The following is a 27658-nucleotide window of genomic DNA, read 5'->3' as shown; positions in this document are numbered from 1 at the left end:
AGAGGATTCACCAGAGACAGAGTGGGGAACTGAACAGGCAGATTGACCAAAATACACTGCTGGGGGGAGCAGCAGGCAAGTCAAGAGAGGTCTGCTGCACCATGTAGGTAGCTCCCAGCCCGGGGATCGAAGTCATGCTGCAGTGGCTGCGGCGAGCTTCATAGGTTGCGTCTTAACCCCTTGAGCCACCAGGGAGACCTCCCATACAATTAAATCTTAATTTGATTAACTATTTCTGCAAGAAACTAAAATAATATAATCTAGGGCTACTGAACTCTGATGAACAAATCCAGAGGAATGGATAATACCATGTCCTTGGACTCTTGATTTCATGAAGCTGGTATTCTGGGTTATGGGAAAAGGGACTTATTTTACTTAATCTGGAGCACAACAGTGTAGGAAAGATGATAATAGCCCCATTTTATAAATCAATCTGAAATTCAGAGACATTAATGACATAGCATCAAACCATAGAGGTAGAGGCAGCAATCCCTCTGCCCACCTGTGACTATGCAGGTGCCTCTTTCACCAACTCTCTCCCTCTGCAGGGCAACAGCTTCCTCCTCCCTGTGACCTGTACCATGCTGGGACTTCACTGACCTTCCTCAGCAGAGGCAGCTTTCCTCAAGGCCAACTGCCTGCAACCATTCAGACCTCTCTTAGCAATCTGTACCTTTCGGGGCAGCTCTTCCTGCCTGCTTGCATCTATGCAAGTTTCCTTTATTCCTCTGTCTCTTTCCCTTATAAACCTGTTCTTTTAATATATATTTAAAGAACAGGTTTATTAGGTTTATTATAACCTAATGAACATATATATATGAACAAACCATAGAGGTAGAGACAGGATTCCAAATGGTGAGACTGATGCCTCAGCCCATGTCTTTCCACATCACCCCATCAAGGGTGCAGATGGCAGAAGTGATCTTCTGTGCAGAAAATCTGAGCACCAGGTTTCAATATGAATACAATTGAAGGAGTCCTTGGTTTCTAATCTCAGGAGAATGACTCAACCCTTCTGCTCAAGTCCTTGCATGAGTTATAGAATCCTATACCAAGAAACATGAAAAGCAAGATACCGGTAAAAAAGAAATCTTATATTTGAGGTTCAGTTCACAAAGCATGTTCATATCTGATTCAATCATTGCAATAACCTTGTAAACAAGATGTATTTCATTTTTATTTTATAGACAAGGAAAATAAGTTTCAGGGGAGTTAAACACAGGTCTTTGGAGAAATTAATCTTACAAGTCTTTATTTAAGCGATAGAGCATGACATGATTCTTCAGATGGTGTGGTAGCCCTAGGGCTTGAATATAGGACTGTGTTTTCAAATCTAGACACATTGTTCCCAAGAAGTGAACTCCCTATTGGTTCTTTGTTACTGTGTCTTAGTTGAATAAACTGTTGCAATCTGGGTTGCCTGTGGACATCTCTGCAGGTTGTGCAATGCACAACTCTAAGGGATGTGTGATAAATGACATGAATATGAATGGCATCTCATAGATTTATAGTGATCAGAGTATGGAGAGTATTTTGTAATAGCCCTGTTGTAATACAGAAGCTGAGTGGTTTTGAGAAAGGAAATGTAATCTTTACCAAAATTTATGCCCATAGCATACAGCTAGCTCATACATGAAAGTTATATTGGGGGCAGAGAAGGGAGAGCATTTCATCAATAGCTAAGGAATCTCTTCATGTTTTAATTCTCTTATATAATACCAAAGAGATGTTTTCTGGAGCTAGCATTCCAGAGATGCTGTTTCTTTATTAACAATATAGCAGTCATTAAAATAAAAAGCATCAAATACAAAAAAATCTAAGTGGAACTAATGAAAAAAGAGAGCAAAATCTAAAACTGAAATAGTGCTGGTAGCTGTCTCTCATCTCCTTTTGTGTGAGCCTCACAAGGTGTTCTGTGTGGAAATGAGTCAATTGAGAAGCAAAGTTGGATGAAGAAGGTGGGGAGACTAGAGATTATTAAATAGGATGGCCTTATAGCAAGAGGGACTACAGTGCAAGTGGGAATAACCCAACATGAGCAGAAACCCCATTACTTTGCTGGCACTGGAAAACAAAGATAACATAGATTTTACAAACTTTTTCTAAGAGTGCACCCCCCCTAGCATACTGGAATGCGAGGTGGGTAGAATATTATCTGCAACAAAATCGAATGTGTAGTTGCATATGTATTAGAGGTCATTCGTGTTCAGAAGTGTATGCCATCAGGTACAGCACTGAATTGAATTGAAACTGGAAACAAGAGTCAAGAAAGAGCAAAATCAGACATTTTTGTATTTCACAGTAATCCTTTCCCTCCCTTGTCTCCTGTAATCTTGTTTCTCCATGGAAAATTGAATAGAAGGCTGAGCTATATAAACCACAACTGGGAAGGCTGGGAGAGCAACATGGGAGCAGGATGAGTTGCTGGTCACATAGAAATTTTTCACAGGCGCAGAAAGAAACATACATCATCTTCAACGATGGAGACATCACCATGAGAAACTTTTCTGGATTGAAGGATTGATTCATTGACACTTCAGTATCCCAAGAATTTTCTTTCACACAGGGTGGATTAATATGGGTCTTCCATGCTGGTGAAGAACAAGAGAATACAAATTAAGCTAAGGAGATTTAAAACGGCAAAAATTAAAGTGTTGGTAGTAAGGGTAAATATTCACTAAAGGTGAGAAGAGGAATAAAGAAAACACCTTTCAGATGGGTTGGACAAAATCCAGAACATTCACTAAGGCAATGAAATTGAGAGAACCTTAAAGGAGCATTTCTTATGCTTCCACATGCTCATCCTCCAATCCCCAGAGATGGTGGTTAACGCAGACTCTGTGGGGTTTTGTTTGTTTGTTTTTGTTTTGTTTTTGTTATTTTTTTAAAGATTTATTTATGCGTACAAGAGCTGGGGTACAGGCCAGAGATGCAGGGGGTGAGAGGATTCACCAGAGACAGAGTGGGGAACAGAACAGGCAGATTGACTGAAATACATTGCTGAGGGGAGCAGTGGATGAGACAGGAGAGGTCTGCTTCACCATCTGGGTTGCTCTCTGGCTGGCCGGGGATCGAACTCGTGTTGCAGAGGCTGTGGATTGCTTCATAATGTGGTGCTTAACCCCTTGCGCCACCACCAGGGAGGCCCCTGGTTGTTTTTTTTTTTTTTTTAAGATTGATTTATTTATTTATACAAGCGCTGGGTACAGTCAGAAGCATGGGAGGGTGAGAGAATTCACCAGAGACAGAGCGGAGAGCAGAACAGGCAGGCTGACGAAAGTACACTGCTGAGGGGAGCAGCAGGCAGCAGGAGAGGTCTGCGCACCATGTGGGACCCTCACCAGCGGCCAGGGATCGAACCAGCACTGCAGAGGCTGCGGGCAGCTTTGCAACCCAGCACTCAACCACTGCGCCATTGGGGAGGCCCTGTGTTTTGTGGGTTTTGGTTTTTTTTTTTTTTTTTTTGTGTAGAAGAACTGGAGTGTAGGCCACAGGTGCAGGGGTGAGAGAATTCACCAGAGACAAAGTGGGGAACAGAGTCGGCAGATCTACTGAAATACACTGCTGAGGGGAGTAGTGGGCAAGATAGGAGAGGTCTGCTGCGCCATATGAGGGGTAGCTTGCTGGCCGGCGATTGAACTCTGGCCATAGCCCTGATGGCACTGAGATTTAACCCCTAGGGCACCAGGCAGGCCCCAGACTCTGGGTTGAGAGGCCTGGGTAGGTCCCGAGATTCTGTATCTCTAACCAGCTCCCTGGTACACCATATGCTCCTGGCCCACAGATCACACTTAGAGAAATGCCTGCCGATAGCCTTTATGTTTAAATTTAATGAACCTGAAGGACATTTTGAACATGTTTTGAACTATGGAGGTCAAGAAAGTAGAAGTCTTACTCAAATGTTAAGAGAAATTGAAGAAAATAAAAACTCATGAAGGATCTGGCAGTGGTTCTAAAAGTTTGATTTTCTGGTGGGACATAATTTTAGGAGATAGCGACAAATTTAATTTTGTGAAATAAATGACATGTTTGGTGTGTTAAAACAGTTTCCTTCTTGGAAGCACATATGGTATGCCTTAATACCACTTTTCACATGGAGAACTAGATTCAGAGCCTCTGCTCACAAAAAGAACTGCCAGGGCAAACCACAGTTCAGCAGCTGCAAATGTGCTTGCCACGACAAAGATAAAAATGTTTCCGAAAACAAAAGTTTCACATGTACACTCCTCTGAGGTTGGCTTCCTATCTTCCTGTGTATCTTTGGTGCAGTTTTTAACCTAGGTAGAATTTAGATACTAGAAACCAAATGAGGTGACAAACAGAACCAGTTTGCAGAAGAGTCTAAATAACCCAGCAAGAATTGAAACCATCTATGCCTGGGAGTCAGTTATTCAACTAAAAGTAAGAGGAATGAGCACAAAGGATGATGGGACTTTGCTTTGAAAAATAAAATCTGATATGCAGCATTCAGTGTGATAGTGTTCATTTTGCATGTGGCTTATTCTATGTGTTGCACCCAACCCTTCTTCAGTGTCTTCACACCATGGTTGCAGTGTGAATGAATTATTACTGGGAGAATGAATTGTTATTACTGTTATTACAGTGCAACGTGGGAGTCCAGAGCCCCGAGTTCTAGAGCATAAATGTTAAGAGCATGATATTTGCATACAGATGGGTACAAGTTTCAGCTTTGCCATTTATTCAGTGACCTCAGATTAGCTATTTTATTTCTCTGTGCCTTTGTTTCTTTACCTGTAACATGGGGTATTAATAGTACCTACCCACAAGCTTATAGGCAATAATTAATAAAGACATGTCAAAGGCCACTGTGCAATATGAAATTAATATTTGATGTTTGTTATTGCAACTAACTCTGTCACTTGCTCAGGGTCTATAGGAAATTTATTTGATTAGTTTATCAAGAGCATTTGAATGCAATATCTACAAAAATATTAATAGAGCTAAAATTCTATGATTCAATGAATTCAAGTCACCCTGGTCAATAAATGGGACGTATACCAAGACAGCTGGGAGAATCATTCTTCTTTGCTGGTCCTTCTAGAGGTTTTGGTGAGGCATTTCAGACCTACGTTGATGCCATCAGCTTTTGTTCACAGCAACTCAATATATCATGAGCTCCAGATAGTTCTGTCTGGGCCCAACATGCTTTTGTAGTCCTACTACCATATCATTTACGTCATCTCCCCCCTATACTGCCTCTGTTCCTTCTCCCATACACTAAATCCTACACATCCTTCAAAACCCAGCTCAGGTTCCATCTCCTTTATGAGACCTGTAATCACCAAACTTCCTTATTAAAGCCTTTTTCTTCAGTACAGAACTCATGGACCATCACCATATTCTGCCTTGTGTTTTTCTGATTTTTTTTTCTGTATTTCTGTCTCAACTTCTCAAGTAGACAATAATCTTCCTGAGGTTAAGGACAAGGACTTACTTCTCCTGGGGTCTCAGTCAAGCTTAGCATTGTTCCAACACAAAGGTGTTCAATAAGCAACTATTGATGGATTTATTATTTTTTAAAAGCAGTAAAACTCTAAAGTTAATGTGGCAATTATTTAATATGGCCATTAGATTAATGCTATACTCCTCCTGCCAGCATCTTTTCCTGTTCCCCAAGGACAGCTCAAATATTGAATTGATCTGCTTCCATCTAGTGGTAATTGAAACACAGGTGGTTCCTGTGGCCAGAAAAGGGCTCTGAGTAGATTGTGCCAGAAAAGCCTTTCACTCAGTGGGTGTGAACATGAAAAAAATTGGTACATCTTGTGGATTTCCTGTCCATAGAGAGAGGGGGGCCTGCCCAGAAAAAGATCTAGAACCCTGTTATACTGACAAATGGAGGATAGGACAACAAAATAAGATGAAATAAAAAATCTTCCACTGCTAAGAGTGAGACCGTCTGGTATTTTTCTTTTTCTTTCTAACTTATTTCGCTGAGCATGATCCCTTCTAGCTCCATCCATGTTGCTGCAAACTGCATGTGTTTATCTTTTTTGAATGCAGGTCTCACTCATAGCAGGAATTTAGAAAACCTAAATAAGGGACCAGGAAAAAGACTAATTAACACAAAGTAAAAATCAAAATCAACAAGGAACTATAAACCAGAGACACACTACGGCGGGGGGGGGCGGGAGAGGAAGGACTAGGGTCAAAATAAGGGGGTGGGGGGTGCACTTTTATGGGGAATATAACCAAAATGAAAATGCATACATTGTGCAAAAATGAGAAATGATGTAAGAATTATGTAAAATAAAATATTAATTTTAAAAAAACACAGAAAAAAAATCTTCCACTGACCCTGTGTCCCCATCCAGTTACCACTCTTTTTCTCTCATCTGCTTCTAGCCAAATTATTTTAAAAGAAACTCCTTACATGTTCAGCCTTCTCTTTCTCATCCCCATGGATTCCTTAGCCCCTTGCTGTTGGATGTCAGTCATGACCTCTACACTAAAAACAGACACTGCACTGATGCTCTTGATGCATCCAGTGAAACTTACTGGTTCTCCTCACTTTTGAAAAGGTTTCTATTTTCCTCTTTCCTTAACATTCACAACCCCATACTATGCCCATTTTCCTACTACCTCTCTGGCAAACCCTTCGCATTCTCTTTCCTTTATCTGACCTACTTGTCATGAATGTTCTTCCAGTTCTGCCTTCTCTCCCATATCCTCTTCCATTCTCACAATGCACACTTTCCCTGGATGATCATACTACTGATACCTCTTGTATATGAGAACCTTAAAATCCATCCTATCCCTAAGGTAATCCCTGTACTATAGATAGAAGCAATGAAAGGTGAATGAGCCACAGGCAACTTAAGCTCATGTACACAACTGAACCAAAGATCCACACCACCAAAATGTCTCATCTTTTTGTTTTCCCTTCTCAGTAAACAGTACAGTGTAGATAGTAACCATCTGTCAGTTCACAGACAGAGCCATGGCAATTTCCTTGACTCTTCTGTCACCCACTTAGCCAATTAATAACCATATTCAGGTGATTCTATCTTTTTTCATATGAACTCATCCTCACTGTTATTTCTCTAGAAAGTCACCATCAGCTTTAACCTAAATTCCTCCAAAAATAGTACTTTCCTCCTATGCTTACCCTCTGCCTCTTTGTAGAGTGAGCCTTATTGGGATGGCTGTCAGAATAAGCAACCCACCCAACTCTCAGGAACCTCTTGCTTCATTCTAGTATTTTAAAAGGAGATCATTTGTCTAATGGGCACTTAGTATTCCCATTAGTTCCATAGTTCTTTTTACATATGTCATCTTTTCTAAAATTTCAAAGCAAGTCATTAAACCCCTGATTTTGCCATCTTTGTTTCTGCCAGATGGGCCATGCATTGCCACATGTCTGCATCACTTCTCATTATGTTTTTGTTCAGTGGCAGAAGTCTGAAATTTAAAACTAAAGTGAAAATTCACCCACTTGGGGAAGTTGCAGAGAGAATACTCCCCAATTTTTCATATTTCTAAAGGTCAATGTTTATATGTGCAATTAGTAGTCTTTTTTTGTGTTAGGCATAATGGACTTGGGGTCTGCAGTTATACATTCTTCATGGGGCCTGAGATCCACGCCAAAAATAAATGTTTGTTGAATTAAAAATTTCCTGAATATTATATTTAGTATTGCCCTCATGTGCAATCAGAAGCATAGCACAATGCTTCTCATCCTCAAAAAAAATCAGGGACAATCAGAAAGCACTCCCTGTAAATAACTGCGGCTTCCTCATAGGACATTACTCATTCCTTCATTCATTCATTAATTTCAACTCTACTGGCACTAAAAAAGCACAGCTTTTAAGAGAGACTAGTAAATGTATCACTTTATCCAGAAACATTATTTCAATAAGACCCTGTTTAAATGAAGGAGTCAATGTGTCTAGCTGTAACAGGAAGTATCTTAAGAAAGGTAGAAAAGAGATCAACAGATGTAGAAACTCCTTACTGATAAAACTTACCGTTTCTGAGACTTTTTGCCTAAAAATAAAAGAAATAGAAAAATGGCATCAGTAAAGTAGACAATTTCAATATTTTTAAAGTAAGAAGGGAGATACTTCTCAACACTAACTTTTTAAAAATATATATTTTACATCATTGTCCTTTTTTTTTTTTTTTACGATGTTTGCTTTCTTTTCTCAGGTGTAGTCCCCATAGAATTTCCACCACCAATTCACTGGTGCACCATCACCATAGTCCCTTGTGTTCTTCCTGCCCTAACTTTGGTCTCTCTCCCTCCCCCTACCCTGCAGAATGTCTCTGATTTATAGTTCTCTATTGTTTTGTTTTGTTGTGTTTTTTATGGTTTTCCCCCCCTTGGTCCCTTATTTGATTCCCCTATATTCCTCTTATAAGTGAAACCATCTAATATTTTTCTTTTTCCATCTGACTTATTTCACTGAGCATGATCCCTTCTGGCTCCCTCCATGATTCCTTCTAACTCCATCTAGCAAATGACATTATTTTATCTTTTGATTGCTGAATAATATTCCATTGTGTACATATACCACATCTTCTTGATTCAGTCATCTATTTTTGGGCATTTGGGTTGTTCCAAGTCTTACCTAATATGCTGCAAGAAACATAGGAGTGCAAGTATCCTTTTGAATTAATGTTTTCTGTCCTTTAGGTAGATCCTTAGGAGTGGAATTGCCAGGTCATATGATAGTTGCATTTTTAGTAGTCTGAGAAACCTCCACACAACTTTCCATAGTGATTGGACCAGTTTGCATTCCCACCAGCAGTGTAGGAGAATTCCTTGACTTTAGAAGTACACAATGCACTTTTTTGTTTAACTTTTGGAAAATGTTTTATTTATTTTCTTACATCTTTGTTCATTTTTGGATAGTATTTTATTTCTCTCCTTCAGTGTGGTCCCTGTAGTTCTCCCACACCACAGCACCTGTGACCCATCACCACCATCCCTTGTGCTCTTCTCTCCCCTATTTTGACCACTCTCTCTCCTCCCCAGCTATAGGCTCATCTTGCAAGTTTTGGGGTGTTTTTTTTTTTTCTGACACTTTGTTTGAGTTCTCTCTATTCTACAAAAAAGTGAAACCATCTGGTATTTTTTCTCCTGACTTGTTTCGCTTAGCATAATCCCTTCCATCTCCATCCATGTGGCTGCAAATGGCATGAGTTTATCTTTTTTGATCAGTCAGTAATGTTCCATTATATATATACCACATCTTCTTTATCTACTCATCTGTTTGGGGCATTTGGGTTGTTTCCATATCTTAACAATTATAAATAATGCTGCAATAAACAGGAGTGCAGATTTCCTTTTGAGTTAGTGTTTTTGTTTCTGTGTCCTTTGGGTAGATCCCTGAGAGTGGAATTGCTGGATCATATGGTAGGTCCATTTTTATTTAGTGTTTTGAGGCACCTCTGCATAGATTTCCATAGTGATGTAAATCATGCATTGGTTAGGTGGCTCCCATCTCTATCAAAAAAGAGGATCTGAGGTAGTGTTCTAATTTGGTTTAGTGTTCTGATTCAAACACAGGTAGCTAGATATTCAGAACAGACCCATTTAGGCAGCTTCTTCTTAGAGCTCCATCCAATTCTCTGTGCTATTTTTAGAGAGAGAAATCTATCCTGACTTGTCTAAAGGTAAGACCCAAAACACCCATTCACCTGTTGATCCCTCCCTACCTGCCATCTCATTCTACCTGAGAGAGACTTCACTAAGGACTGTAGGATATGTGTCATTGCACCTCACTCCATCTTTGTGAGCATTCACAAGAGAAATTTCACTCAGATCCCAGTGGAAGGAATTATACACCTCATCTGAGAAATTGATCTGTTGTTTTCTTTCCTTTGCTTGACTCTTGTTTGTGTGTGTACTATTTTTTAAATTTATATATAGTTGACATATAACATACCTTTCAGATGCACAACATAGCTATTTGATTTTGTAATATTTCAAAATGACCAGAGTAATCTACTTAAGATCTATCACCATCCAGTGATTTTTATCTTACAAGCTCCAGTGACTAGTATACTTGGTTATGTTTCCTTCTTTGGCTGCATGAAAACCCAGAACCAGAACTGATACCTTCTTCTATCCAGTATATACAAGATTTTATCCACACATTTTATGTCTTAACTTTACCCTGATTTCAATTTATTTTTATCCTAAATTTCAGCCTTCTTTTTCTGATTTTTGATCTAGTTTTAACTAGCTGTAATGAATGAATTTTATAAATTTTTTACGAACTATTTTAGAGGAAAAAACAGCATATACATGAGTAGATAAAGGAATGAACTGTGTAGAGTTGGTCCCCCCATATAAAATAAAGGGGGGGGGAGAGAGAGAGAGCACTTTTTTGATGAGGAAAAAATCACTAGGGAGCAATATATTTTAATGTCTATAAACTGGGCTTTAGAATCAGTCAATCTGGGTACAGTCCTAGTTACTACTAAAGTGTGTCTTTGATAGCTGTTTATCCACTTTAAGCCATAGTCTATTATCTTCACTGAATTTATAGCATAAAATATGTTCCACATATTTAGTGCAAGGCCTAGAGCCTAAACAGTGTTCAATTACTCAATTGTTCACTAATTACGACGTTGAAAATTGCTGTTTAAAATATTTCTTCCCTGGGCCTCCCCAGTGGCGCAGCGGTTGAGCGCTGGGCTGTGAAGCTGCCCGCAGCCTCCGCGGCACCAGTTCAATCCCTGGCCGCTGGGTGAGGGTCCCACATGGCTTGCAGACCTCTCCTGCCACGCCCGCTGCTCCCCTCAGCAGTGTACTTCTTCATCAGTCTGCCTGTTCTGCTCCCTGCTCTGGCTCTGGTAAATTCTCTCACCCTCCCGTGCTTCTGACTGTGCCCAGTGCTTGTATAAATAAATAAATAAATCTTTAAAAAAATAAATAAATAAAATATTTCTTCCCAAATTCATCTTGCTGATGACATGAACCAAATTCTCTTGAGCAGGAGAGCTAAATGTGAGTTAATTTCAGATTTGGTTTGTTTATCTTCAGATAAATATTTTTATTTTAGGAAAAGTGAAGCAGTGATTCACAAGCAGAATCTGTTCCCACTGAGTGAGTTTCTTTTTCTTTATCTATAGATTTTTTTAAGGTTTATTTATTCATGCATACAAGAACTGGGGTACAGGCCAGATGTGCATGAGTGTGAGAGGATTCACCAGAGACAGAGCGGGGAACAGAACAGGCAGACTGATTGAAATACACTGCTGAGGGGAGCAGTGGGCGAGACAGGAGAGGTCTGCTGCGCCATGGGGGTCTCTCCACAGCCAGCCGGGGTGGAACCCGCACTGCAGAGGCTGCAGGCAGTTTCACAGTGCTGCGCTCAACCACCTGCACCACCAGGGAGGCCCTGAATGAGTTTCTTTTTGATGAAAGGGGAACTAGTGGGCACGTGCTCTGCTCAGTGCCCTGTTCTAGCCCTGTAAGTTGGTTCTGGTGGAAAATTCTTCCAACCAAAGAGAAAAATAGAATCTCATGAATTTGAAGACCTGTAGTGCCAGGGAGTATATCTAGATGGGAAAATGACCTCTGATTCTGGTCCCAGATGATATGGATTCTTAGGGATTTGACCAAAACCATCATTACCTCAATTTCCTCATTTACCAAACAAGACCAATGACTAAGCAGAGAATGATGCTACAGGGGGTGGGGGGAAGTATTTCTAAACAAGTCCATACAGAGGGGCACATGTTTCTAGAGTCCATCCTTACTCCTTCCCAGAAGAAAGGCGCAAACTATGAAGATCAAGACAATCAGAACAGGTGTCGAAGTGCACATTCAAAAGAATCATCTCAAGACAAAAGGATGGGTTTCAAGACTCTGGTCATTCATTTTGGTTGTTATGCTCTCAACATTCACCTGTACCCTTTTCCTAACTGTCTGAGCCCAAAAGCCTATAAAAATCTCAAAATTCATAGTTTGTGTGTGTATATATACATATACATATATACACACACACACACACATATATATGTGTATATATATGAAAAAACTATTTTTTAAATTTTATTCTTGGAAATGCTTCAGCTACATTGTATTAGAAAAGCTCTGGGGGCTTAGCCTGGGAACCTACTAAGATTGTCTCTAGAGGAAACGTTATTCTTCATGTTTGAAAGAACAAATTTACCACTAACATTTTTTGGAAGACAAAGTCACTTGAAATTTGGAGGAAGAGAAGCTGTTTCACCAATGAAGACAACTTAAATATTCTGTGAACGAGACCCTGACTTTCCTGCACAGTGAGCCTGTGAACTTCTGCTCTTTGTTGGCTTAACTCTGACTAGCCTAACTGCCCGATATATTATCTGTTTCCTGTTTGCCCCATACTTATTCCCACAGCAGGAGCTGGCAGTTTTCAAGTTATCAGTTTGAGATCTTGTACTGAAATGACTCCAAGGCAAAAAAAATTTCAAAACAACCCCACTGCTTTTCTCACCACTGCTTGTAAAACAGCCTTAGCCAACTATACCCACCACTCCCCACACACACCCCCACACACTACGTACATGTGACTTCTATTTATTTGATTCTACTAACATTTATTAAATGATTTTGGAAATTGGGAATAAATATCCTCTTCATTAAGATGACTCACAAACCCAAAGTCCTCAGAGGTTATTTAGACAATAACTCCCTATCCCAAGTGAGAGTAATTACCTACTCTGTTCTCTATGCTCTCTGTTCTGCTTTCATCTCTTAAGGTAAGATGAAAGAAAAGACAATTAGGCTTTGAAGTCAGAGTGGCAAGAGACAAATGTTATCCTTATTTTGCTTTAGTGTAACCCTTTTGTACTTAGTATAGTGGCATAAGAGAATAAGATATAATCTCAGCAGAACTTCTAACAGGAGCAGAGACATTTAACTGCTCAGAACTCTCACCTTACAGTTAATGGAGTTCTTATTCATGGACATGCCCACCTCCATCATCTCTCTGGGATGGTTAGAAAATTAATCAAGCACCCTTATTCTTAAATTTTAGATGAAAAATCAGATTATAGTGCAAAACCATTGGGAATTAGTAGATAATATTCCTGCAATTGCCAGTAAGGGTACAGGGATTGGGTAAGAGCTACTACACAACATATTCATGGAACAGAACACATAGGAATTAATTTTATGGAAGTATTATTAAAAGGGAAATCAACACCAAGGAAGGGTAGCACAGGGCAGTTGGTTAGCCATTGTTTTGAGGTCTTCAGTAGCCCTGAATGTGAAGCAGGGGTATCTTTTTTTCCTAAGATTTATTTTATTTATTAATGCATACAAGAACAGGGGTGTAGGCCAGAGGTAGGGTGGGGGTGAGAGGATTCACCAAAGACAGAGTGGGAAACAGAACAGGCAGGTCTAACTGAAATACACTGCTGAGGGAAGCAGCGGGCAAGACAGGAAAGGTCTGCTGTGCCATGTGGGTTAGCTCTCTGACTGGGGATCAAACTCATGCTGCAGTGGCTGCGGATAGCTCCACAGTGCTGACGTTAACCCCTTTGCGCCACCAGGGAAGCAGGAATATCTTAAAAAGCAACCCAATATCCATAAATTGCATAGTCTTGAATGTTTCTGCTAGGTGAATGTGTCTAGCTGATGTTTCAGCACACGCCCAAGCTTTGCCTCTACTGTGGGCCCGTGACTGGCAGATTGGTTCTATTTTAGGGTTTGGGACACACCCAGAAGGAGGTGAGTGGAGTGAAACTTCTGTTCTTAGCTGGCGTTGTACCACCCGCTACTCCAGGCTGCAGATAATCACTTATAGAGCCGTTGTCCTGATTCCCTTCTCCATCCCAGGGTGGAGAAACTTGAGCAAGTTGTCATTTGGCTAGAACTTCAACCATGGTAACTAGATACTGGGAGAAGATATAGGATTTCCTTTGGGGACCATGTAATCCCTACATGTCAGGTTTCAGACAAACATTGGACGCTTGAGAAGGTCAGGTTTTTGGGACTGATGCCGTGAAACTTTAGTGGACATTAGAATCACTTTCTAATGGAATTATCACACTGAAATCAAAGGCATCTATGTCATCTTAGAGGAGAGAGATCATGCATCCTTTTTGCACATTAAATGAGAGCAAAGACCTACTGGAGTATCCTATTTGTTGCACCCTAGTAAGTCACCTTGAAGAATCTGAGGTTAGACCAGATTCTATTTTTTTAAAGATTTGTCAGTTAAAAAACAAAAGTCAATCAATTTGTTTTAATGAAAGTATGTACCAGAACAGCTGCCTATAAAACAGGGCCTGTCCTGCTTCAGTTGAAAATATCCTTCTTAATTCCTGTGGGTTTCTGTATTATTTTCTCTTTAATGTATTGCTTTTAGATGAAAGTAAACTCACATACCTTTTTTTAATCGCCTTGCCAGCCAAATGATGAATGCCAGTCCAGAGAATGCAGTAACCATGACTGCCACCGGAATAAAGAGAGGGTTGTAGTCACCCTCCTTGATCATTGTGAAGCTCTTGTTCAATTCTGAAAGAGAAATCAGTGAAGTGCATAGCATGAGGTCACAAACATTATTTCCTTAGTGTCATCTCATGATCGTCCACTTTTTTCCTCCTTATGTTTCCTAATAATAGCCCATTTATGCCGATTAACAGATCAGGACACTGGCCCAAGATGAGTCTACAGGAGAGGCAAAGAATGCACCCACTTAGCTAATACAATGCCTATAGAATCTCAATCCCCAGATTTGTGATTCATGGAATCACAAATATATGTACCAAAAAATATGGGCAAGAAATAGTCATTATTATATTTAGCCCCATGGCCTTATTCGATGGTCTTATTCAATTCAGAAACCCAGAGAAAAACTAAAAAGTCTAATATACTTTTGGAAAAATGAAAAGCCAATGATCTGAAACAGCTAATCAAAGTAACTTACTCATGCTTTTACTTTAAAGCCTCAGTGCAAATAACTGCCTTTTGAATGATGCATTCCTAGCTTTCCCCCTTCACTTTCTCCACAGGTAAGTAAAAGGATATATATATTTGTAAGAGTGAGTTAAATTTATTTGGGGGGGGGCTTTATTGAAAAAAAATGCCTACTTGAAAAAATCTATCTTCTGATACCACCAATTAAAGAAACTTTCCTCTGTATATTGGTACTGTCTGATTGCCCCTTATTTTTCATATAAACCCTCTCAAGTCACTTCCATCCTCACACCCAAATATATAATGGGAAGAAGATTAAAGTTTCCAGAGGATGCAAACAGAGGGCACCTATTGGCTGCCTGAGGATTGGGAAATGGGTGCTCATTCTTCCATAAAACAGAAGATCCCATAAGCTGTAGAAAATCATTTCATGAAGACTTTCCCTCACCACCTTCATTCCCATGATCCCTTCTACCCTTGGGCCACATGGAGATCAGCTTCAGTGATAGTTGCTACAGTTCATACCATTTAAAGACTTTTGTTAATTGGTCTCAAGGGCAAACATGGATAACAATTCTTCCACATGTTAATTTAATGTCCATTTATTGAGCACCTATTGCCAGGGACTCTGTCAGTTGGAGGGTTTACAGAGATGAGGGAGACCTAGTTGTTCTCATGAACAGACAGAGATTTGGGATAGTTGAGAATTATCACAATTAGGGATAATTGAGAAGTATTTTCTACTTTGGGAATTAGGTGGTCACTGGTGATATTTGTAGAAGCATTTTAATGGAATAATAGAGAGATTATAGTGGACTATATGAACAGATAAGAAATAAATTAGTAGAGATAGAGAGCTTAGATTGTAAGAGCTAAAATAAGAGTAGAGAATTGACAGACAAAGCCAGATGGCTATCATTGAAGGAGGAAGCAAGGATAACCATGGGTTTTATAGAAAATTAATGTGTATAATTTATTTGTAAGCAACACACATTTCACAAAATGAAACTTAATCATTCAATATATCTTTCCCATTTTCTGCTTATCTTTCAGCTCCATCTTTAAGTCCTCAGTATATCAGGACGAATTACTCACTTTGACATATTGGACTGGAGTTAGACCAATTTCCAGGTGATCTACAGGTAGTTATCTTCTCCCCCATTAATGCAGTTCCTTCTGAACAGTTGAAGGTGCACACAGAAGTTAAGCTGAAGTTGGCCAGTGGGGGACTACAGTCCATAGTCCCCAAATCAGGTGCTGTTGGAGGCTCACACTGAATCACTTCAATGCAAAAGAAAAAAGTCACTAGACTGAGCAGAGACCCTCTTTTGACCAAATGATTTTTGTCAAAGCTGCCTGACTGAACTGTGAAACCCATCCACATGAATCTAGACATTTCTCATTTCTAGAAATTACTTTCAACAATAAGTTTTATTCTCTTGATTACCATGGAAGGTATTGAGTCAGAGTTGAAGCCAGGAGATCATCAGAGCCCTTAGGGAATAGAAGTTGGAGGGTTGCACCCAACTTTTGTAATTCTCCAATGGCAGGAGGTGCCATACTACATGCATGGCCTTTGCCTCGGGAGCTCTTGTGGAATATTCTCAGTAAATGAAAAGAATTCTAACCCTTTCACCTGTGCTAATGTCTACCCAACTACTTTTGAAAACCATCCAATTCTCTGAAACAAATCACTCAACTTCAGCAGGTTGATCAGTTTAGTTGTATGATTTCAATAAATGATTCTGTTAATTTCATTTGAGAATTAAACCACCTCAATATATGAGCCAGGAGCATAAATATAAAAACTGTCACCCAAACTTCATAAGTTTGGATGCCACCAGCTTTCTCCCATGTAGGGGCAGTCTTGTTTGTTAAAAAGGAAAACCAGCACATTTCAAATGAAAAAAAGATGAAGCTATTTTGTTTTTGTTTTTTTTTATAGCAGTTGTTTTTCTCCTGAGAGTTCATGGAGGAGGAAAAGTAAAAGGTGATTTTAAGAGTAAACCAAATAAAACAATCAAAAAAGATCTCTACTCCCCAAATAGGAAATTGGTTGATGTTAAGTAGGACACCACATAAAATAGGAATTATTGAGAGCACAGAAAAAAACAAAACAAAACTGCATGGTATTGGAACAAGAACAGACACACAGACCAATGGAATCGAATAGAAAATCCAGAAATAAAACCACAGATTTATGGTCAACTAATCTTTGACAAAGGAGCAAAGAATATGCACTGGAGCAAAGAAAGTTTGTTCAATAAATGGTGTTGGGAAAACTGGGTCGCTACCTGTAAAAGAAGGAAGCTTGACTACTGCCTCACACCATGCACAAAAACTAACTCAAAATGGATTAAAAAACTAGACATAAGACCTGAAACCATAAAATACATAGAAGGAAATACAGGTGAAACACTACATGACATGCAATCAAAGACATCTTTACGGGCACATCACCCTAAGCAGTGATAGTGAAGGTAAAGATAAACAGCTGGGACTACATCAAATTAAAGAGCTTCTGCACAGCAAAAGAGACAATAACAAAAACAATGAGAAACCCTACCGACTGGGAGAACTTTTTTGCACACAACACTAATGATGCAAAGATGAAAAATGATGTAAGAATTATATAAAAAAACAAAAACAGAAACAAAATTTAACTGAAGTTCAGCAAGACTGGTCATTTATGCCATGGCAATGAGAAAAATAAAATAAAATAATGCAGTATAACCACATTGAATTGCTGAAAATTACATACATATGATGTGGTGACTACAGAGGTATTTGGTGGTTGTTTTTCACTTGTGGTTTTTCTTTTCATTTCAGTAGCAATAACCCTTTCGAAAGTCATCAAAATTAGGATAACTTATCCTCCAAAAGTGAATATAGATTTCTTAGAATGACTCTGCTACATTTCCTCAGTGTGTTAAGTTAGGATGCCATCTCACAGCCTCTAATTTGAACAGTTACTAACAGCGACATGTTGGTTTCTGCGATGACCAGTTCCCATGTGGTTCACATGTGGTTTCTTCAATCCCAATCATTTCTGTTCCCTCAGAGCAATTGAAGGCACACTGTGAGCTGAAGCTGAAGTCTCCCAAAGGATGAGTACAGGTCATGGTTCCCAGCTCTGGGGCCTCCAAAGACTCACACTGAATCACTTCAATAAGAAAAGAAAAGCTATTAGGTAGTGTCAGGAGGACCTGAAGCCTGGATATGAATCCTTTCTGCACCTGATAACCATGTGCCTTATGGCAAATGACTTAAACCTACCGATTTCAGTTTCTTCATCTGAAAGAGAGGAATAATGATAACTATGCTACTTCCTAGGGTTGGTGTGAAAATTAAATGATTTAAATCAAGTAGGGATTTTAGGAAAGAGCCTGGCTCACAGGAAGTCCTAATTAAATAGTAGCTAGTATTATCTGGGAGAGAATTTTTAAACCTATATGGTTTTATGTGGGAATGACTATTGGTATTATCTGGGAGAGAATTTTTAAACCTATATGGTTTTATGTGGGAATGACTACCTCAGTTTGGAAATAATTTCTACATACTAGAATATCTGGAGTGGGAGGTTCTGCCCAGAATTAGTTAGAAAGGAAGAAAATAGAAACTTTGGGGAACATCTTGGCCTCCAGATTATCTTTGCCTTTCTAGTTCCATAAATTTAGTTCTGATTTTGACAACCTTCTCCAGAAATTGTATTGATTTCCCTGTTCTGACTGGTGGTGTAGTAGATCAAATGAAGACTGGAAATCAGTCATCCCAATTCAGGTCTTGCCATTCCACTTGTGTTTTCTGGAATAAATGATCCCTGAATTGTGTTTTAAAGATGAATAGTATGTTAGTCAAGTGCAGAATGAGAGGAAAAACCATGAACAGGTCAAACCATAAACAAGCCACAAATGAAATACAAAACCTATGTAGTAAGTGTGGAGAACTGCAAGTATATTGATAGAAGAGGAGGCAGGGATGATGTGAGATGAGATTAGGGAGAAAGAGAAGAGCTATGACAAAATGTTCTTATCTTTCTTCATTGATTTAAGGAATACCTACTATATATCAAATATTACTCTGAACTTTGCAGAGTTTACATGGTTATCTATGTGAGGTGTTTGAATGTTTTTAATTGAACAGCCTGACAGGAGTATGAATAATGTATTTGAGGGAAAATGACTTTAAACTTGTGGAACTTAGCTAAGAGATTATTGAAATAATTTAGGAGGAAGATAATAAGGGCAACAATGGTGGAATTGACAAGTAGAAAACAAACTGGACAAATAATGTTATAAAAATGTGTGGTATGTTACTTTGCATAAATATAAGAGCACATGAAAGAATGAAAGAATCTCAGGGGACCACCCATAAGAATAGTGGTGCCAATTACTGAGCTAGGCAATGCAAATAGGGAAGTCAGCTGGCAAAGTGAGTTTTACAGTCTTTGAGGCATCTCAAAGGCTATGCTTAGCATATCAGGGCTGGAAACAGATTTGTCAGTCCAAAACTGACAAAGATTTCTGAGTCCACAAATGCCAGTAAATTTAACCAAAGGAGACTTACAGAGCCAGAGTCAATTGACAAAACACAGAGGATGAGATTAACCACAGTGTATAGGCTTGGATAAGTGCCCCCGTGAAGAAACTCAAGGAGAAATGATCCCAGATAGAAGAAGCAGGAGTGGCCTCCCTGGTAGCGCAGCCCTTGAGCGCTGGGTTGCGAATCGGCCCGCAGCCTCTGCAGCGCTGGCTGCAGCGCCTGTTTGATCCCTGGCCACCGAGCAAGGGCCCCACATGGCGCCCATGCCTCTCCTTCTGCCCGCTGCTGCTCCCCTCAGCAGTGTATTTCATCAGTCTGCCTATTCTGGTGAATTCTCTCACCCTCCCGGCTTCTGACTGTACCCAGTGCTTGTAGAAAGAAAGAGAGAAAGAGGAAAAGAAAAGAAAAAAAGAAAGAAAGAAAGAAAGAGAGAGAGAGAGAGAGAGAGAAAGAGAGAAAGAAAGAGAGAAAGAAAGAAAGAAAGAAAGAAAGAAGAAAGAAAGAAAGAAAGAAAGAAAGAAAGAAAGAAAGAAAGAAAGAGAAAGAAAGAAAGAAATCTTTAAAAAAAAAAAAAAAAGGAGAAGCAGGAAAGAGTGATATGTGGAAACTGAGCCAAAAAAAAAAAGGCGGGGGGAAGAGTAAAATTTTCAAAAAGGAATTAAAAATTAAAGGATGTACCAATGATAAAAAGACTTAAAAATAAAGTTGAGAAATGGACTCAGGATAGGCATCACGGTTTAAGGCTCAAGTGAAATGACTTATAACAATGCCAGTTGGTTTATATTTAAATTGTTTTGACTTTAAATCTTTATCCTTTGCAAACATCGGTCCTTTTTCTTCCTATAATTTTCTATTTTATGCATGAGATACTTCAAACATAGTTTTGAAACTTGGCCAACATCAATCAAAGGATTTGGTGTATCTTTTAGTAGCGAGTTGACTGGGTCAAAGACACCTTGTCTTTGAATCTATGTGTTCCTTCATTTCTGTTTCTGCCTTCACAATTCTGAATAATTTCAAGAGACTCCGAATGATTCTCCTCATCTGCTCTCATGTTGTTCTCCAGTCCATGCTATACAGTACTTCTCAGATAATTGCTCTAAGTGAAGGTGCTCAGACACTGGGTGTTTTCCCATTGCCAAATAAAGGCCAGATTCCTTCATTAGGCAACCTCCAGAATCCATAAGCTTACTCCAGTTTATTTTGTTTCCCATCAGACTCAATTATAGCATAGACAATTTCCACTTATTCTAAATCCTTCAAGGCAGAACCCAGGATAGATTTTTCTTCATATCCCTTGAAATAAATGTGTTAAATCTATTATTATATATCTGACATATACTTCATTTCATGATGGCCTTGACCTGTCTTAACTTTGAGGATGACATTTAAAAACAAATAAACAATAACAAGATTACCTTCTGAATAGCTCATACTCCTAACAACAAATGATATTTCTTTCAGACTAATGAATCCAACAAATTTATTAGATTACAATCTCCATAAATATAAGAATCTACCATGCCCAATTCATTGGCATTATTGCAATCTTTATAGCATTTATTCCAATGTTTTCTTTTTTGTGATTTTCTAAAGGACTTGAGAACTGCATTAAAACTCCATGATGACTTATGAATTCTTTACAGAAAGGTAACAACATTGTGCAAGCATAGTCTTCTGATTGAAACTTCCCATTTCTCAGAATGACTGTTTTATTTTGTCCCAACCATAAACTATGCTGTCTCCAGTGACTTTACATAGAAAGAAACAAAGAAAGGAGAGAGACTTACCAAACTGACATTGGGGACCATAGTACCCCACATTGCAGTTGCAAGTGTAATTATTGATGGTTTCCACACAGTCTCCATGGCCACTGCATGACAAGGGGTGGCAAGAAGCTTTAAGGGGGTCAGAAAATAAAACATTTTAATGTGATTATTTTTAGTGTCCATAGTCATTTCTTTAGACATAGACAGCTTTTCTGGCTAAGACTATTTTAATAACCAGAAAAGGTGTATTTGTGCATTTATAGCACTTTTTATATAAAAACCATATGTTAAAATTTTTATTTATATCATATACTAGCTAGATACCATGGATATTTGTTTTTAGAATCAATTTATTGATTACCTATAACACTTTGGGGAAACTTAGTGTCATAATAAGAAACTCTTGAAATTTATTTGGTTTTAATGATAACCTGATTCTAATAATTAGAATTATTAAGCATAAATTTAGTTCTGATTTTGACAACCTTCTCCAGAAATTGTATTGATTTCCCTGTTCTGACTGGTGGTGTAGTAGATCAAATGAAGACTGGAAATCAGTCATCCCAATTCAGGTCTTGCCATTCCACTTGTGTTTCCTGGAATAAATGATCCCTGAATTGTGTTTTAAAGATGAATAGTATGTTAGTCAAGTGCAGAATGAGAGGAAAAACCATGAACAGGTCAAACCATAAACAAACCATAAACAAGCTATGCTTGGGAATACCTTCTTTAAAGAAACCATTAAGATGAAAAAGTCCAAATTTGCTAAATTAGTAGTGAGTCCAGTTTACAAGAGACCAAACTGACTATGTCTCATTGTTAAAATAAGATTTGGAAAAATCCTGCTTTGGAACTGATAACGGTTTTTACAGAAATATATATATAAAATCAGGTAAGATTAGCCCAAGAAAGACTTTACCAAGCCCCATACTTTTTAATGAGGAAACAGAGATGGGAGGCTTAGCTCTTGACTAGGCCCAAGTCTCTGTGGACACTACTCTGACTTATTATCAGGGATGCTAGTCCTCTAGTTTTTCCTCTTTACTTCCCACATCTCTTATTACCTTGTAGCTTGATTGAGAGGCATAGTTTTTGGCTATAGGGACCAGCTTCACATATTAAAAGGGTTCAGCAGTGATATGATTCTGACTTATTTAAAGGTGTTGAAGTACTGAAGATCTTACTGTCAACTGCTCTCTTCCCCCAGCACTTCCACTGCTCTGTCTAGTTATTTCCTTCAACCAGGCCCTTCCTCAGCACCACAGCAGCTTGCTCACTCCCACCTGTGTAACAGAGGGCCCTCTTCGCTTTGTGGCAGGCGTCATCATTCCATTTTCCTGCGTCTTTTTCCCTCTTGATATAGATCTCCACACAGTCCTCTTTTGATTTCTTGTTGTTGGGCTCCCCATGCCCCCAGTTCTCTGCTTCTTTAGTGAGAGTCTTGTTGGTTCCCACCCAGGTCCACAGTTTTCCTATTTTCCGGATTCCTATCCAGTAGTAAGTCTGACTGCGGGGAAGCTCCCTGTTCAGGTACTCAATTTCTCCCTTGTTTTGTATGGCAACCATGTCCGTGTAATTTTGTTGGCAGAACCTTCTAGCCTTTTCCCAGTTCATGGGATTAGTAGAATAATGGTAAGTCCAGCAGTCAGTTCCATGATGGGCAAGGAAATCTGAAAGACATGAGTTAGGTAGGCTCTGTTACAGCTAAAGCATACCAGGCTACTAACCCAGGCTGAGAATCACCTAGAAATAAGGAAACTGATACCTCAACAATGTAACTACATCCTTGAGATGATAGAATTAGTCATTTGCAGGTTCGATGATCTTGACTTCCTGGTCCTAATTTTCACCATAATAGAACATCCTTTTGCTCACAGTTCTATTTTAGTCAAATTCGCTGGCTTTCTAGATTTTCATGAAATAGTCTTCTCAAAATTCTTTCAAGAGATATTTAATCAACATATTTTAGAAGTTCATATTTCTTTTCCTTTGGCTATCCATCATTTAAAACTAATTTAAGTGCATTATCATATAACTCTAAGATTTACTGTCTGCTTTTTTTATCTTAGGATACATTCTTAAAGGCCAATATTTATGTTCCTAAAGAAAAAATGAAATAAGAATGGGAATAATGATGGCTTTTCAAGTAATCTTTTTTTTTTTCAGATCAAAAAGATAATATTTGCCATAATACTTTATAGAAAAGGAAAGCCTAAATACACAGTGTAAACCTTGTATATCTAACTACTCAATAACAACAATTTATAAAATCAAATAATGTAAGTTAGAAAAATGACTTAGATCATGTTCTACACACAAAGGTATTTAATTAATAGTATTTGATAATCATATGGGTTCTTCAAATACAAGGGCTTTTGAAGAAACCCAAACACATAAATAAGTAAGGCTCCATAGTCATAGCTACCATCCTAAGCATGATGTGATCTGGGTGAAACACTAATATGCTGTAAGGTCAGTCCACAGCTATTTTTTTAATATTTTATTTTATATAATTTTTACATCATTTTTCATCTTTGCACAATGTATGCATTTTCATTATGGTTATATTCCCCATACAATTGCACCCCCCCTTATTTTGACTCTAGTCCTTCCTATCCCCACCCCCCCATGCCCCCTCTCCCATAGTGTGTCTCTGGTTTATAGCTGCTTGTTGATTTTGATTTTTACTTTGTATTGATTAGTCTTTTTCCTGGTCTCTTATTTAAGTTTTCTAAATTCCTGCTATGAGTGACAGTCCACAGCTATTAACATTTATTATACTTTCACTGTGTAGGATCAACCCCATGGAGGAATGCCAAAAATAACACAGACCTCATTTTTAGTGTCCTCAAGCTTCTGAACAAGGAAGAACAGGTGCTAAGAAAACATAATTAATCTTGACCCAATTTAAATATATAAGAGCTGAAAAGAGAACTGAGAAATAGGAATGATTAATGAATAAAGAAAATCATCAGATAAACTTTTGGAGCAGAATTCTGAAGGTGTAACCCATTTGCATGTAAATTCTAAGAATGAAAAAGCTGTTTTGTTCACTATGTACCCTCAGAGCCTAGAATAATTTCGGGCACATGTCAGGGACTCAGAAACATTTGTTTAATGAGACTACAGCACGAGGTAGATGTGTGAGAGGCCGCACATTTGCTTGAGCAGAGCTGACACTCCATGCTAGAGAGGAAGGCCCTAGTTAGCAATGGGAAAGAAAGTTCAAACTTTGCTGTAGAGTGTTCAAGAATCAGACATTAAACCTTTGCATCAATGAGGGAAAGATCAAAAGATATATAAAGATCTGTCTGTAAGGAGCTTACGCTTTAATCTTAGAATGGGATTGCTGTGCCCTCAGAGAAAACAGAAAATGTAGTCTAAATATTTGGAAGTGCCTGGTCAACTATTTCTTTGTTGACTTTATTTTTTCATCATTAAAATTTTAGTGGGATTATTAGGATTTGGACCCTACAGGAAAAGGGTGGGTCAGGATTAGGAGACTTCTAGGGGAGCACTAAAAATGAGAGGAAGAGGAGATAGAAATAGCTAGCTGTCTACCTACTAATTTTTCCTGCTGTCATGTACACACAGTGGATATTTAAGAAAAACAGCATTAAAAAAATTCTTAGTAATATACAAACACCACAGCTTACCACAGCAGAGCACTATCCAGACCCACAATCTGAAGACATCCCATATTGCCCTCTGAACACTCTGACATTTCCCTGGAAATATCTGCAAATAAAACATAGTATTATACTTAGATTTATACTCTTAAATCACAAGTTTCCAGCACCTTGAGGAGGTTCCCACAACTTTTTTTAAACTCCAAAACATAATATCTGCTTACTAAAGCTGTTCTGGGTAATGGATTTCTTAGACAGGAGTGAAAAAAGTAGCGCAAAATTTGCCTCAAAACTGATGCATAGGAGCTTTTTTAAAATTCATTTCTTATTCTTGAGTTGCTGATTATCACTGATTATTTCTACATTAGTAATTTTTTGTACTGCTTTTCTACTGAGCTGTTAGGTGAAACTATTTGATGCTTAGTATGTATATTTTTAAGCGTTCTTTGGTGTTTAATGAACTGCTAATGTCTAGATTGATTGTTAAAAGTTCACATTTGCTTATAACAGCTCAATGATTTAAGTACCTTTAAAAAATAAAATAGCCAAAAGATGCCTGTAAAGAAAAGTAGTTCAACTAAAAAGAAATGCATGTTTATGCAACACAAATGTCAAAGCCACAAATTTTCTGCACACCTTCAGTATTTCACTTCTCAGACAGCCTGTTTTAGTTCCCACAAAATGCAAATTTTAACAAGATAGACTTCTTCAAGAATCTCAGCACAAGTAGATCAAATTGGAAAAATAAGCACACGCAAGCAGGTTCAAGAGCACTATTTTGAACAACATTTTTAGTTCTTGACTTTTTTTTTTAACTCAAAATGAAATGTGTTGCTCCTGTCCTTTGCCACCTGCCTTGCAATCCCAAAATGAGGTTCTGTCTGAACATATGGAAAACTTTTAGACTTGAAGCTCACCATGTCTTTGCTGGGTCCTTCTCTAGATCTCCGGTAGCCCTTCAGCCTCTCTCAACTTAGCAGCAGGGTGACAGGGTCCTTGTCTGGCATAGGTGAGCTGTGCTGAGGAAGACTGCGAGTAACAAGTAACGGTGATAGGCTGGTTTTCCCCCCTCACTTTAACCAGGTCTCAGATCTCTCCACCCCTTCTCCTTCCCCTCCGCCATCACTTCTCTTTCCCCACCCCTTCCCTAGTCCAGCCTCTGTCACCTCCCTTGTTGGCTTTTCTTTACAGGTGTCTTTTGGCCGTCCAAGTTTTTAAAGAGCAGCTGACCAGTGTCTAGTTGCTAGATTTTCCACTCTTTCCCTCTTCCTATTCTTTTCTGTCTCTTTTCCTCTTCTTTCCACCCCCCTTTCTCCCCTCTTTCCTTTCTTCTTTAAAAACACTCAGCTTTCTCTTGGCTACTCATGTTGGAGGCAGCTCCTATGTTATATCCAGTTGAGGATCTCTAGAATTCTAACTTCAATAAAGTAGGAAATTTTCACTTAAGACTCAAACACAATAAATGAATTTATTGGAGAAATCCATATTACAATGATATAAACATACCATTCAATTGGCAGTAGAAGAGCTGGGGGAGGTAATGAAATCTTGGCAAAGTTCCAGAGACTGGCACATAGTGTAGGCAGGACCAAGCTCAGGGAATCCATATATCTGTAAAGAGGAGAATTGTCACCTTTCCGGGCCAGAGTCCCTGGTCATTCTCACCAAACCTTAGAGAAGTCCTCAGGGCTTCAGCATGGGGTCCCCAGCATCTCAGTGTGCTTCAACTTCAGTGCTTATATTTATATTACTTTACAGAGACATCTTATCAGGACAACCTGTTAATTTTGATTTAGGAGTGGACTTTCAGCATAAACAAGTTTTTATCTGTCCTTACCTTGTACATGTCTGTTTATCACTGTCTTTGTAAACAAGTGACTTTCCTTTATTTTAAATTTGTTAATTTTATATCAAAATTTGTCAACTTGTCATTCCTTTATAAAACTATGTTATTGTGGAGTACAATTAGCTTTTTAAAATGTATACAAGCTCGCCCTCACTGACTTGCTATTCCAATCCTGGCTGTCTCATCTTTGAATTCCATCTAAATGCTGATGACTCCCAAATTTCTATATCCAGCCAGGACCATCCCTTTCCCTGAAAGCACTCTTTTCCCAGCCAGTACACGCTCACATTACCCCCTCTATCCTTTCCTTCTCCCCACCCCATTGCTTTTTAATTGATAACTTCAGTCTCTCAGATTCTCCGACCTTTCCATCAGTTAGACTCTTACAATGGCAATACAACTTGCGTCTTGATCTGTCAGTATTATTACAATGTCAATACATATGACCCCCTCATTATTGTAAAACCACACAGTTAAAACAGTATCTTGAATAACCTACAGACTAGATTAATTTCAGTTCCTTCTCCTCCCTCTTTCCTTGCTCTCCCTCTAGTGGAGGTTCTTATTAACGGCATCTCCTAAAGTCAAGCACTGAAAAGAGCAAAGTACTCCAGTATCTTGCTTGCTCTCAGGAATCTGGGGCCTACAAGTACTCTTACATTTTTGGAGTGTAAAATGTGAAAGAGATACAATGCATATGAAATTGGCCGGGATAGAACTCATGCTGTAGCGGCTGCAGTGGCTTGATAGGGAACAACCCATATGGCGCAACAGACCTCTCATGTCTCACCCTCTGCGCCCCTCGGCAGTGTATTTCAGTACATGTCTGTTCTGCTCCCCACTCTGTCTCTGGTGAATCCCCTCACCTTCTACACCTCTGGCTTATACCCCGGTTCTTATATGCATAAATAAATAAATATTTTTTAAAAAATGCATATGAAATTGGGACCCATATGATAAAGGTCAATGAAGAGAAAAAATCATT

General features: G+C 38.8%; 1 protein-coding gene and 1 long non-coding RNA gene across 5 annotated transcripts in view; one reads left to right on the top strand and one right to left on the bottom strand.

Annotated features, from left to right (window-relative positions):
• LOC119241306 (uncharacterized) overlaps nucleotides 1-27658 on the top strand; it is a 188354-nt gene that overhangs the window by 153787 nt on the left and 6909 nt on the right. For 2 of the 3 annotated variants that reach the window (XR_008551170.1, XR_008551172.1), the window contains exon 3: nucleotides 15941-16821. This is a non-coding gene — a long non-coding RNA (uncharacterized LOC119241306). Of the gene's footprint in view, nucleotides 1-15940; nucleotides 16822-27658 lie in introns of those variants that run through there. The other variant, XR_008551171.1, reaches the window with a different exon arrangement.
• Nucleotides 1778-25881, bottom strand: SELL (selectin L). Of its 2 annotated transcripts, XM_037508005.2 has the most exons (9): nucleotides 25745-25881; nucleotides 24855-24936; nucleotides 22482-22868; nucleotides 21220-21327; nucleotides 17865-18050; nucleotides 15983-16168; nucleotides 14357-14485; nucleotides 7989-8007; nucleotides 1778-2591 (listed from the first exon to the last, which is right to left on the bottom strand). In XM_037508005.2, the coding sequence occupies exons 1-9, from the start codon at nucleotides 25745-25747 to the stop codon at nucleotides 2573-2575; spliced, it is 1119 nt and encodes a 372-aa protein (XP_037363902.2). In that variant the 5' UTR covers nucleotides 25748-25881; the 3' UTR covers nucleotides 1778-2572. The 2 variants fall into 2 exon arrangements, with proteins under 2 accessions (XP_037363902.2, XP_054549466.1); XM_054693491.1 differs by lacking the exon at nucleotides 25745-25881 and having other exon boundaries at nucleotides 24855-24951.

This window comes from Talpa occidentalis, unplaced genomic scaffold (assembly GCF_014898055.3).
Source record: "Talpa occidentalis isolate TD23 unplaced genomic scaffold, MPIMG_talOcc4v2.1 talOcc4.12, whole genome shotgun sequence".
In the NCBI taxonomy this organism is placed as follows: domain Eukaryota; kingdom Metazoa; phylum Chordata; class Mammalia; order Eulipotyphla; family Talpidae; genus Talpa; species Talpa occidentalis.
This window is presented reverse-complemented; position numbering and strand designations above follow the sequence as displayed.